The following is a 13,103-nucleotide window of genomic DNA, read 5'->3' as shown; positions in this document are numbered from 1 at the left end:
GGAGAGGCGAGGGGGCCAGCCTTTCACTTGCTCCCCTGGTGCCCACCCCCAATCTGGCTTTTTCTCCCCTGCAGGACCAGGATAGGGGAGAAGTCACTCCTTACTGCCAGGGGAGCCACTAGTCCACAGGGCACGTCTGTGCAAACCAGAAACAGAGCGCCTCTCTTCTGGCAGACACAGGCCCCTGCCAGGGTGGGGGGCTCGTGCACAGCCTGACCCATCACCCACTACAGCCCAACCACAGGAAGACATGGCAGAGGTCCCGCCGCAGAGAAACAAGGTTAGTCCCAGCTGCAGCACTGAGGGTGGATGGGGGGGAGACCCAGAATGGAAGGAGGAAGGGTGTCAGGAGTCGAGGGCTGCCCTGAGAAGGTGGTGGGACGCTTCCTCCCTCCCTGACCACCCACGCCCATGTCTGGTTGGCTGAGTTGAAGGGGAGGGCAGAAAAGGAGGGGAGACAGAAGGGCTGGAAAGTCACCTGAGTCAGAGAGAACAGGAGCCCCGGGGGTGGGGGGACAGGGCACAAGTGCCTCAGAGCTCGCGTCGGTGCACAGCACACATGCACACGCTTGCACGCCTATGGCTGCCCAGGTGACACCACAAGACTTCACCCGCACGCCTGGAGCGTCGGAGGCCATCCGGCTGCCCCCTGGCTGGAGCCTTGCCCTCCACTGACAGCTATCCACGCTGACTCGGATAGGTCCTGTCAGGCGAAGTGCTGTGCAAGGTGGGATGAGCGGGGCTGCCTACAGCAAGCTCTTCTGTGCTGTGAATCCCCCCCCCCCCCCCACCGCCCCGTCCACCTGGTCAGGAGGCTTGCAAGACCCACTGCACACGTCTGCGGACCGGCGCATGCAGTCACGAGGGCGCGAGGGGCAGTGTGCACACACCTGCGGGGCTGGGTGTGCAAGTGAGCGGTTTGCACAGGCCAGGTGATGGAGCTGGGGCAGGTAGCTCTCAGCGGAAGGGGCTTAGCTGGCAGCTGCCCCCAGGGGAAAGGAGAGACCTTTCTGAAGGGGTGGGACGTGCCCAGCAATCTCAAACCCTTCCCAGCCCCTTAGCTCTGTGACCCAATCACTTTTGGTCAAAGCCAACCTCCATATCCCCACGCAAAGCTGGAGTGGAAAGTTAAAAATAAAGACCCCTCCCCAAACACACACACACACACACAAAAAGGCAAAGGGGAAACCAACCAGAAAGGCTGGGGTGGGCTGCTTAAGGGGCGGGTTCAGGCCTTCCCATCCTCCTTTAGTCCTGGGGACCAGCTGCTTTCTCTCTAAAGAAGAATGGTGATGGAGGTGTCCGGGGGAGTCTGGTCCTGTCCCCATCCTACCCTGGAGACGGTACCCCAAGTGACAGAGCAGTGCCAGGCCTCCCCAGGCCCAGCCCTGACACAGACCCAAGGCTGCCCTGTAAACGTCCGCACAGAGAAAGGGGCGGGGCGGTGGGAGAGTGTTGGGATCTTCCCCCCTTCTCCTCGTCAATGTTTCTTTAAATAAAATAATTACCCACCCCAAGCCCTCCCCATTTCTGGAAGTCCCCACCCCAAGCCCAAAAGATAACAGTTGAAGAATAGTAAAAATGGTGATTTCAGAACTTCCCGCTGCGGTCTCGGAAGAAGCCCTCAGCGGCCTGGGCCTCGCGGAAGGTGACGGTGATGGAGTTGGCGGTGATATCGGTCACTGTCACTTCACTTGAGGGGAGCGTGGGTGTCCAGGAGGGGGGCCCCTCGGCCAGATCTGCATCTGCTGCAGCCACGGGACAAAGACACACAGACAGACGGGGGACAGCGTTGGCAACAAGGTGGGGAAGGTGGGCGTGGGTGGCAGCTTGTCGACCACCTCCCGCCCCACCCCCAACACCTGATCTTTTTCTGAGTCTCCAGCCAGGTCAGGGCCTAGTTCAAGGCTGGACACACAGGAAGACGTCACTACATGTACCTTCCCTGGCTGGACACGAACTCATCCTGAGTGGGACCACGGAAAGAGCTCTCTGGGCTTGGTGCCAGGGTCCCTGCAGGCTATGTGGCCTCAGGAGCACCCAGGCCCTCTCTGGGCACTGGACCAGCTGGACCTGATGACTCAAGGGACCCTTCCAGCTCTGAGGGTCCCTGGGTCTGAGCCTCGGGGCTGGGCCGCCTTACCCTCCTCTTCAGGGGGCTGCTCAGCAGGCTCCCACTCGCTGGCCGCCTGCAGGACGTCCGGGGCCGGTGACTCCTGCAGGAAGAGCTCCCGTCGATGGCTGTGACTCTCCAGGTTGGGCCCGCGGGGCGGGAACTTCTTGCGTGAGAGCCGCAGGTACTTGTGGGCCTTGCGGGGCTTGCGGAGCGGGAAGGGCAGGGTGGGCACCAAGGGGCCCTTGTCCACCAGCTCGGGTGCCCCCGCCTTGACCACCCCCTCGGGGCTCCCGCTGCCGAGTGGGCGCGTCAGGGAGAAGCAGAGCTTCTCCTTGCCCTTGGCCTTGTGGGAGCTCCGCAGGTCCATGCTGTACAGCCGCTGCGGGGGCAAGCCAGGGCACGGCGGATCAGCCCTGCCCTCCCACCCACTGCCGCGCCTTTGCTCGTGCTGGCCCTCCCCCCCGGGGTCCTCTTCCCCATGTTTCAGGGCTCAGAGCCAGCCGGCATCCCGCCCCTCACCCCAGCCCAGAGCGCTCCCCCTGACCCACCCCAGCCCCGGGGCCTGGCCCAGCTCAGCCTTCCTCTTGGCCTCACAGCGCGGCCCCATCTCCCAGGGCCCTGTAAGTGGCTCAGGGATGGGGCCTCAGGGCACGTTCCTTTGGTCCATGGCAGAGGCACACAAGCGGTACAAAATGAAAACTGACCAACAAAAAACACACCTGCATTTATGAGGTAGATAAATTAAGGAGTTATTCTTCATTACAGGGAAGGAATCTTTGCTTCTAAAGAACCCCCCAAAGCTGAAACGGCCAGCTCGCTAGGGAAATGGTGTGAGGCACAGCGCTCTGAAGCTTCCTGGGACAAGTTAACCAGGAGTATACATGGCACCGGGGTGCCCATGTCACCCAGCCACAGGAAGGTCTGCCAGCAGCCTGCAGACACCCCTTGATCCCCCCAGGACTCTCCTGGGCTCTGAGCCGCAGGGTGGCCCTGTCTGGGTCCAGACGTCTGTTGCCCCGCCTCCTTCTTGCTTAAATGGGCTGGAGGGCACATTCTTCTGCCATTCAAAGACTGAAGTTTTATCATTTGTGCATTTGTCTTACTGACTTTGGGGGGAAATTTATACAAACCCAAGAAAGATCCTTGGTGCTAAGATGTTGGGGGGACCTGGATCACTCTGGGACAGTAGCTTCTCCTGCTACCTGTCACCAGAGGCCAAGAGCTCCCAGGAAGAGAGTGAGACCAGCAGATAGGACCTGTAGGTCAAACATCTCCAGTTGGGGGCAGAGATCACATGTGCAAGTTCCATTCCTCAGTCCCACCAGCTAATCCCCATCACTCAGCATGGGGTGCAGGTTGTCATGGTGATGGGAGGAGACTGTGAAGATACTGCAGTGCTAAGAGGGCTTACCCCATATGCAGCTTTATCAAAACCCACCCCTTCAGCCTGGCGCGCACACCATCACAGGCCTCCTAACTCTCATACGGTTCTGTCCTTCTCTACCTCACCGTGAGAGAATTACAGCTACTAACTAGCGGGTCCAGGAGCACCAGGACTCAGGTCTGGGTTTTAATCCAGCTGTGTGACTCTCGATGGAATGGACAGGAGGCTGGACATGGCTCACACTGCACGTGGACCAAGAAGCCTTATTTTTTGGCTTCAAATTCCCGGGTGGGCCTTATTAAATTAAGGACAGCAGGTATTCTTGTCATCCCGATTTTACAGATGAGAAAACTCAAGTTCAGAGATTTGCCTCAAATCACATAACTACATCACTTCAGACTCCATCCTCTTTTCAGTGCGAACCAGTGAAAGTAGCAAAGTGCCCCCAAGGCCTGGGTAACACGGGCTGCCAGTCTTGTGGCAGAGGGCTTCTCCTCACTCAAAATGACACATTCTAGGGAATTCTCTGGTGGCACAGTGGTTAAGAATCCGCCTGCCAATGCAGGAGACATGGGTTTGAGCCCTGGTCCGGGAAGATCCCACATCCCGCGGAGCAACTAAGCCCATGCACCACAACTACTGATCCTGCGCTCTAGAGCCCCCGAGCCACAGCTACTGAGCCCGTGTGCTGCAACTACTGAAGCCCGCGCACCTAGAGCCCATGCTCCGCAACAAGAGAAGCCACCGCCATGAGAAGCCCGTGCAACGCAACGAAGAGTAGCCCCGACTTGCCGCAACTAGAGAAAGCCTGCGTGCAGCAACCAACACCCAACGCAGCCAAAAACATAATAATAATAAAAAATAAATTTTAAAAAAAATTAAAAAATAATTTTAAAAATGACACATTTCTAGACCATTCCAAGGCTATGGTTCCAGAATTCTATGAATCTCCTTTTCTTGGATTCTAAAATTCCAGATTCCCGTTTCCTCAATTCTAAAGTTTATGCTTCTAAGATTCTCAAATACTACAATTTTGTATTTTGGGGACTCGGAGCATCAAGATTCTAAGCTTTCGAAATTCTAGGATCCCGTAAGCCATACACCCACCCTCCCTCCCTCCACAGTACCTTCCACCCACAGTGTCTTCCAGGGGCACGAGCCCCACATTCTGACTCCTCCCAACTCCTCCCTTTGAAACTTACCCACTAAGTGCCCCGCCCCACCCCACAGTGTCCTGGGTGGAGCCGAGGAGGGTTAGTGGTTCCGCAGAACTATCCAGTGCAAATGCACGGATGGGCAGGGGCTGGTGGGAGGAGCAAGGGGGCCCTGTGGGCGGGCACCAGAGCTGGTGGGGTTACCTGCAGCAGAAGCCGCTTGGGTTTCGGACCTCTCTTCCTATACCCCGATGCTCGGTCTCTCTCCTCCCTGGGGTGCAAAGCAGATGGCAGAACAAAAGGAAACACTGTTGACATTTAAGGGAAAGTAAGGCATCCGCTCCACCCAGCTCTCTGCTGTCTATGGGGGCGGGGGACACCCTCCACAGGCCACCCCCTAATCCTGGGGTAGGGCTCCTCACTTTAGACCATAACAATGGGGTCGTGTGTTCAACTCCCAGGGCTGCATCTTCCCACCTGACTAAAGGTGAGGGCACAGCGACTGGTCCCAATTGCTAGAGGTGGGACTCGGGGGACATCTCCAAAAATATGTGGGTCTTCACGGCCCCAGGGACATGCCAGACCTCTTCTCTACATGCACTGGGAACAGCCCCCAAAACAATGTAGTTCCAGTTTCCACTCTTAGGAGCCGTCTATTGAAACCTGTCAATTAAATTTGCCTTGAATGTCCCAGGGGGACTGATGAGAATGGCCACGAGTCCTTTCGCAAGCGAAGTTCTGCCCAGATCTCCCCCCCAGCCTGGCATCTCCACGAACCTGGTGGGGAGGACAGGCTCCCATTTGTCTGTATCGTCTGGTTGGGGAAGGGGAGAAAAACTAGCCTGCATTCAGTCCCCAGTAGATGCCAGACTCTCTGCCGGATGCCTTCCTCCCATCACAAACACACAAGGCACAACCTGAGGACGCAGACAAAGCCACACACAACACACCAGACAACACGCCAGAGACCCCAACAATGTGCTGGAAGTGATGGGACAATTCAAAGTAGTTTCATTCTGTTTCACTTCATTCCACTCATGCCGTCTGTGGCCTTGGTCCAGTCTCTCAGTCTGAGCCAAGCTAAGCCAGTGCATCCGTGGAGCCTGTTTCCACTGTTGGTCCCTCCTCGAGGCAGTGGATGCCACCCCCTTCCAGACATCAGACTCCAGGGTCGCTGCGGGGAGGGCTCTCCCTACCTCCCCACGGAGTCAGCTTCAGCAGGTCTGCCGTGGGGCCCTAGAACCAGCACTCGAGAGAAGCACCCATGGCATGGGATACCCACACCAAGACAGGCCTCCCAAGCCCTGGAGGGTGAGAACCTTAACTCAGAGTCCGGTGCTGGGCGCCAGGACACCCTGTTCCAGGCTCAGCTCTACCTGACCCACAGGAGACCTTGGCTGGTCACTTTCCCTCTCTGGCCCTCAGTTTTCTAGTCTGGAGAAAGAGCTTCCCTTCTCAGCTGGTCCCCGGGGCTCCTGGGAGGAGCGAGAGAGGTGACCGGCATTTCTCAAAATGGGGGGTAGAAAGACCAAAATAATAAAGAGGAAGAGAGAGGGAAGAAAAAAGAAAAGAGGAAGAGAAGGAGGAAGTAGAGAGAGGAGAAAAGGAAAGGGCCTTGAGGGGAAAGAATAAGAATAATATGTCTTTATTATATTTGTATAAGTGTTATTTATTATTATTTTTATTATTATGTCCTGCACACTTTGTACAAGGCACTGCTCTCAATGCTTTAACCCTCACAGCCACCCTATGAGTGAGGCACAGTTTCTATCCTCATTTCATAGCTAAAACACAGAGGTTAAGTCATTTGCCCGATGCCACAATTCTGACAACTTCTGCCACTAGTGAAGATGCTGAGCTCTGGGCTCCAGGCCTGGCGAGATCAGGCCTGGGGGCCCAGTCAGGGCCAGGGGGGCAGGCCTGCAGCCCAGGCCACATGACCTGGCTTCCCATCTGTAGCACCCCTGCTCCTGCCCTGCAACCGTGGGACGGGGGGCGGGGGGCTTCCATTCTGTCCAGTCCTTACCTACCCAGGGCCCATCAGTGTCCAGGGCTGTGGGGATCGTGGTCCCACAAGCCCTCAGTGCCCCATTGGCCCCTCCCGGGGTACAGGGACTCCCTGTTAGAGCCCCCTGGCCCGACTCCTTCTGAGTCTCTTAAAAACCCTGCAAAGCAGGTGTTAAAATGGTCGTCACCCCGCTTCCATCTCCTTCTCACCAAGACCCAGAGAGAAAGAGGAAGTCCAATCACACGGTGGGTCTGTAGAAATCCCCAAGCTCCTCATTTGCTCCTTAACTACGGACTTTTCTGACTCATTGAAAGCAACATCCGAATCCTCTATCAGGACTCAAGGGGCCCTCCCTGAGCTGCACGCCCACTCCTTCAGCTGCCCCTGCCCCTGCCTCTCCCCCAGACGCCCCACCCCTGCCCAGCTCACACCACTCCAGCTGGCCACACTCAGAGCCACGCTTGCCTCCATGCAGGTCCTCAGCCCAGGGCCTCTGCGTCACATTCTTGGGTGCTCTTCACCTGGATGGTCTTCTCTAAAATACCTACTGGGGTCCTTCCCTCACTTAGCTCAGGTCTCTGGTCAAATGCCACCACCTAACCATCCCACTGAAAGCAGCGGCCCCATCCCGACCCTGTCTGTGCAGCAGTCAGCACGTCGGCATCTATACATTTACTGGTGTACTTTTCACTGCAGGTCTCCACACTGGAATGTAAGCCCCACAAGGGCAGGGACATTTGTTGGTTTTGTTCCTTGCTGTGCCCCAGTCCCTGGAACAGTGCCTGGCACACAGTAGGATCTCAATAAAGATTTGTTGAACAAATGAAAGAATGAACTAGCTGACCCCTAATTACCATCAGGAAGACATTTGCCCGTGTGTGCCCACACCTAATGGTCTGCGGAGTGCTTTCACACACCCTTCCTCCCCATGAGAGTCCTTGAGGTCAGCACTGTTCTCCCCATTTCACAGACAGAGAAGCTGAGGCTCAGAGAGGAAAAAGGTCCTGTGCAGCACCTCACAGCTGGTGAGTGGAAGAGCCAGGATTTGATCCAGGCCTCTGACACCTGTCCAATGCTCTCCTTACCACAATCCAGGACATTCCACAGGGCTCTCTGTGTCACAACCCTTTTGGATCAAGGCCCCACCAGCACTCGGGAACCAGAAAGAAGCTGTGGGACAGGAACACTGTGATTTTTAAAGGAAAGAGCAGTGGGAACGTTTCCTTTGAATCAGCAGCGGGAGACCTCCTATGGGAGAAGCAGTCAGCAGGGGGCGAGGAGGGGCTGAGGAACGGCATCACTGGGGCTCAGGAGCCCCACCCAGGTTAAGTCCTACTTGGGCTGCCTCCCGGCTGCGAGGGCCCTGGACAAGCCCCTAAGCTCTTCAGCGCCTCGGTCTCCTCACCTGTCACATGAGACCCTCATCCCTGTCTCAGGCAGTTACTAAAAGGAACCAAATAAAAATGATTTTATAAAACGGTCCCGCACTGTACAGGGTCGATGGGTTGGGGAGAGGCAGAAAGACTGGGCAGCCTGCTGGCAGGGAGACCGGTAACGCTGGGGCTCATGCAGCAGAAGGGAATGGCTAGGTTATGCTCAAAAGGCCCTCCCACCAGGAGAAACAACATTTTTGGCAGAAGCTCCCCGCTAAGGTGTGCCGTCACGGCCCATCGGACGAGCTGCCAATCACTAGGCAACCCTTGGAAGAGCACTTGCAGCAGAGCACTGGCAGACACGGCAGTCTGAGACCTGGAGGCAGCTTTGCCCACGGCCTCCCAGCTAGGAGGCAGCCAAGCAGGAGGGACCGGAACCCAGCTGTCCTGGCTCCAAAGCCACACTTCCTCCCCTGGCCTTTCTTGAGAGCTTCATCAAACTTGGTGAGAGGATCTGTAGGGGGAACCTCCCTCTGGCCCGTCACTGGGCATGACTAATACTGCTGCCCCTCGCACGCATGGCATCTCTACGCCCATTTTCACCTCTTCACGGCAATTGAAATCCCTGTCTTCTGGGGAAATCGGGGCAGGTGCTGTTGGGGGGGCCTACAACAGCAGAGAGACAGAGGCCTGGGGCTGTTAGCGGAGCGGCTGACATCACCCAGCAGCCGGAAAGGGACAGGGCCCTCGGCTGCCCTGGGACCTGGTGCCCAGCACCTTCCCCCAGCTGTGGACGAGACCCGGCAGTCCCTGCCAGACCCCTGCCCCCAGTGACCACTGTTCGGAGCCAAGCCAGCAGCAGCTCCCTATGAAACCTCAGAGCCTGCCTTCCACCCAGCCCCCTGGCAGGCTGAGCCCCTTACTTCTCCTCATAGGCCATGACCAGGCGGGGGTCCAGGATGTGCTCCTCCGGTTCCCACGTGCTGTACCTGGGGAGAGAGACAAGGGGTCAGAGCTGACCTGCCCCTCACCCCGCCACCCCCCATTCAGAGGCCGCAGCCGCTCCACCAGGGCCCACTTGCCTGCAGGACTTTGCCCCTTCCTGATCCAGTGTAACTGTCGCCTAATCCCATGAACTGTCCCTGGCTACCAGAGTAGGTTGGAGGCCTCCTGGGGGCTTGCATGACACCAGAACTCCCCTCATTCTGAGCGCTGATCACACCACTCTATAAGTGATCGCGTCCAACTCCGGACTAGATCCCCATGTTCACTTCAGGTGAAGAGGGCAGGTCCTATATGTCCCTGGATTCCCTTCCTATGAGAGTCAAGAGCATGTGCTGAAGAGCTGCGGCTCTGGAGCCAGACTGCCTGGGCTCAAACCCCAGCTCTGCCCTGGCTAGCTGTACAACTTTAAACAATTTATTCAGTGTCTCTATGCTGATTTCCCCATCTGTAAAGGTCTCTTGTGCTGATTAAACATGTTGACGTATCTAAGTGTTTAGAGCAGCGCCTGGTGCACAGGAAGTGCTCTGTGCTTATTACTGTCACCATCCCTAGCCCCCCTGATGCCCCAGCCCCAGTGGGCCCTCTGCCCAGGCTGAGCTGCTCCCTCCCCATCCTTGGAACACATCTGCACCATCAAGGCCAGGTCTGAAGTTCCCTTCTCAGGTGGGGCCTGGCACACAGCAGGAACTTGGTAAATGTTCAGTGACTGAATGGTACAGTGTCCTACAGCAGGCCCCTAGGTCTTTCCACGAGGGACTTTCCACCACTCCCAGGCCAGGCAGCATTCCCTGCTGGGACAGACCTGGGCATTTCCAGAGCTCGGCCATCCTCCTTCCACCTGCACGATTATTTACTTAGTATCTGCCTTTAAATTAGCTCACTTGGGAATTCCCTGGTGGTGCAGTGGTTAAGAATCTGCCTGCTAATGCAGGGGACATGGGTTCGAGCCTTGGTCCGGGAAGATCCCACATGCTGCTCAGCAACTAAGCCCGTGCGCCACAACTATTGGGCCTGTGCTCTAGAGCCCGCGAGCCACAACTACTGAGCCCAAGTGCCACAACTACTGAAGCCCACGCGCCTACAGCCCATGCTCCGCAACAAGAGAAGCCACCGCAATGAGAAGCCACCGCAATGAGAAGCCCGCGCACCGCAACGAAGAGCAGCCCCTGCTCGCCACAACTAGAGAAAGCCTGCACGCAGCAATGAAGACCCAATGCAGCCATAAATAAATAAATAAATAAATTTATGTATTAAAAAAATTAGCTTGCTTTTTTAAAACATTTTATTTTAAAAGCAAACTCTTAGGCTTCCCTGGTGGCGCAGTGGTTGAGAGTCCGCCTGCTGATGCAGGGGACGCGGGTTCGTGACCCGGTTCGGGAACGCGCCGTGGAGCGGCTGGGCCCGTGAGCCATGGCCGCTGAGCCTGTGCGTCCGGAGCCTGTGCTCCGCAACAGGAGAGGCCACAAAAGTGAGAGGCCCGCGTACCACAAAAAAAAAACAAAAAAAAAAAAGCAAACTCTTTATGACTTCCATAAGTGGAAAAACCAGTTTGACTCATCATAAACAGATGCTAATACATAAAAATTTTTAATATAAAAACATATATATGGGGATTCCCTGGTGGTGCAGTGGTTAAGAATCCATCTGCCAATGCAGGGGACACGGGTTCGAGTCCTGGCCTGGGAAGATCCCACATGCCACGGAGCAACTAAGCCCATGCGCCAGAACTACTGAGCCTGCGCTCTTGAGCCGCAACTACTGAGCCCATGTGCCACAACTACTGAAGCCTGCGTGCCTAGAGCCTGCGCTCTGCAACAAGAGAAGCCACCACAATGAGAAGCCCATGCACCGCAATGAAGAGTAGCCCCCGCTTGCTGCAACTAGAGAAAGTCTGCGCCCAGCAACAAAAACCCAACACAGCCAAAAATAAATAAATTTATTTTAAAAAAAAAGAAAGAAGATACCATTTTTAATGTTTTGCTTCATTATTTTTAACCCCTTGGGTTTCTACATTATGCCATGTACTTACAGATATATATATATATGTATGGGTGTATATATATGCATGCACACAAATACACATATAAAAATACGTATATATGTATATGTATGTACATGGGTGTATATAAACAAAACCAAAGCAATAGACTGTGATTCTAGCCAAGACTGCACCCAGGACTGCTGGATAAGAAGGGAGGTGAGGGAATTTCCTGGTGGTCCAGTGGTTAGGACGCCGAGTTTTCACTGCCAAGGGCCTGGGTTCAATTCCTGGCTGGGGAACTAAGATTCCACAAGCCACGTGGCACAGCCAAAAAATAAATAAATAAAAGAGGGAGGTGAGTAGGTATTAGGGAGGTATTGCGAGGCAGAGAGAGGCCAGGCAGAGCCCCTGCCCCTGCTGCCTTCTGCCAGCCAGGTTTAAACCTTCATCTCCAACCATCCTGGTTACTGTGAAACCTAGAAGTAGTCCAGTCAATATTTACACAACAAGCTGCCCAAGGACAGAACCCTTCTTTCCTTTCTTTCACTGACACTTCTGCACACTTACTTCGTGTCGGGCCCCATGGACTCAGCAGTGAAGGTCCGTGCCCTGAGTGCCACACGCCCAGCCTGAGCAGGCACCATCACAGCCCTTCCCTTTGCACGTGCTGTGCTCTCCTCCTGGAGGGCCCCTTTCCTACAACTACTCCTCATCCTTTAAGAGTCAGGTCCTTGTAGCTTTTCCTGACATCCTCTCCTAGCTGTCCTACTCCCAGCAGAATGAACCCTCCCCTCAGCTGCTCTCCAGGGCTCTACTATCGCATTTGGCACCTGCCATCCTTATTGGTGAATCATCCTTATTGGCTAATCAAGCTGGTGTCCTGGCTGGCAGGTTGTAACGCCTCGCCAGAGTGCCCAACCCAGCCCCCAGCCCCCAGGTGTTCTGGGAATGGCTGCAGAAGCCACTGAAGAGTTTTGCTCACCCTGGAGAAACGCTGAAAGTGAAACTGAGATTTTTTTTTTTTATAGTTTGGGTAAAGCCCAAACTGAAAGCAACCAGAAGCTGGCAGAGACTTCAAACCTTCCTCCCCTCCCCCAAAGGTTGAATTTCCTCGACTGTAACTAGTAAGAAGAGAGGGGGAATTTTGTGTTCCTCCAGTGTCCTCTGCCTGGCCCTCCCTTTTTCTCTAGCTGTGGAAGTTGCTCTTCAGTGCTCTAGTCCTCTCTGCCCTGCCCACTTCCCCACTGCCCTGCCCACTTTTTGTTGATGTAGCTGCTCTGTGGTTCCTGGCAAGTCCCTAACCTTCTCTGTCGTTCAGTTTCCTCATCTTAAGGATCACCACCACCACGACCATAACAGCAAGGTGCCAAAGCAGACTACTGCAGGGACGCATCCATTCCTTGTAACACCCTTATGAGGTAGGTTACAGATGTTACAAATGAAGAAACTGGGGCAGAGAGGTTAAGCATCTTGCCAAGATCACCGAGCCAGGAAGTGGCCAATCTGTGGTCAGAACTCAGTTGAATCTTGGCCACCCTCTCCCTTTGGATCTCTCACATGTCTAGTTAAATGGCCCCCCACCGGGCTGTAACGTCCATAGGAAAGGGGCACAGTCTGATTGGCCACGTCTTCAGTGTCTGACCCGGGGCTTAGCACACAGCGGGTGCACAGAAAGGGACAGACTTGGCAGCTGGAGGCCTGGCCCCGTTCGGTGCTGCGGAAAGGCGGGCGGCGGGGAGGTGGGGGGTTGCACCGGCGCCTCACCCTCTCGGACACCCCGGCCCTCCTAAACAGGAGGCCATCAGCGGCCCTCCGCAGTGTGGGGAGCCAGAGACCACAGCGAGGGCAAACACGCTTTGCGAACAGCCGGGCACAGGCAAGACAGGAGGGCGCGGCCGGCGAGGCCCGCGGCCTGAGACTTCGGGGTCTGGGTCTCCGGGCCGCCGGCTGGGCGGGAACCCAGAGTGGCGGACAGAAGGCTCCATCCACATCGCAGCGCCGTGCGCCCCGCCCCCCGGAGTCGGGCAGCCGCGCGTGCACACGCACGCACGCAGCGCGGGGGCGTGCGCGCCAGATTACCCG

At 55.9% G+C, this 13,103-nt stretch overlaps 1 protein-coding gene across 1 annotated transcript in view; it reads right to left on the bottom strand.

Moving 5' to 3' along the window:
* Nucleotides 1-1,590: 1,590 nt before the first annotated feature.
* The window catches only part of CBX7 (chromobox 7), a 17,686-nt gene continuing 6,173 nt past the window's right edge, over nucleotides 1,591-13,103 (bottom strand). The window contains exons 3-6 of the mRNA XM_007454006.1: nucleotides 8,959-9,024; nucleotides 4,859-4,925; nucleotides 2,144-2,495; nucleotides 1,591-1,748 (exon numbers count right to left, since the gene is read on the bottom strand). Of these exons, the coding sequence (XP_007454068.1) occupies nucleotides 1,591-1,748; nucleotides 2,144-2,495; nucleotides 4,859-4,925; nucleotides 8,959-9,024 (643 nt within the window). The remainder of the gene's footprint in view (nucleotides 1,749-2,143; nucleotides 2,496-4,858; nucleotides 4,926-8,958; nucleotides 9,025-13,103) is intronic.

This window comes from Lipotes vexillifer, unplaced genomic scaffold, assembly GCF_000442215.2.
Source record: "Lipotes vexillifer unplaced genomic scaffold, Lipotes_vexillifer_v1.1 scaffold382, whole genome shotgun sequence".
NCBI lineage: Eukaryota > Metazoa > Chordata > Mammalia > Artiodactyla > Lipotidae > Lipotes > Lipotes vexillifer.
This window is presented reverse-complemented; position numbering and strand designations above follow the sequence as displayed.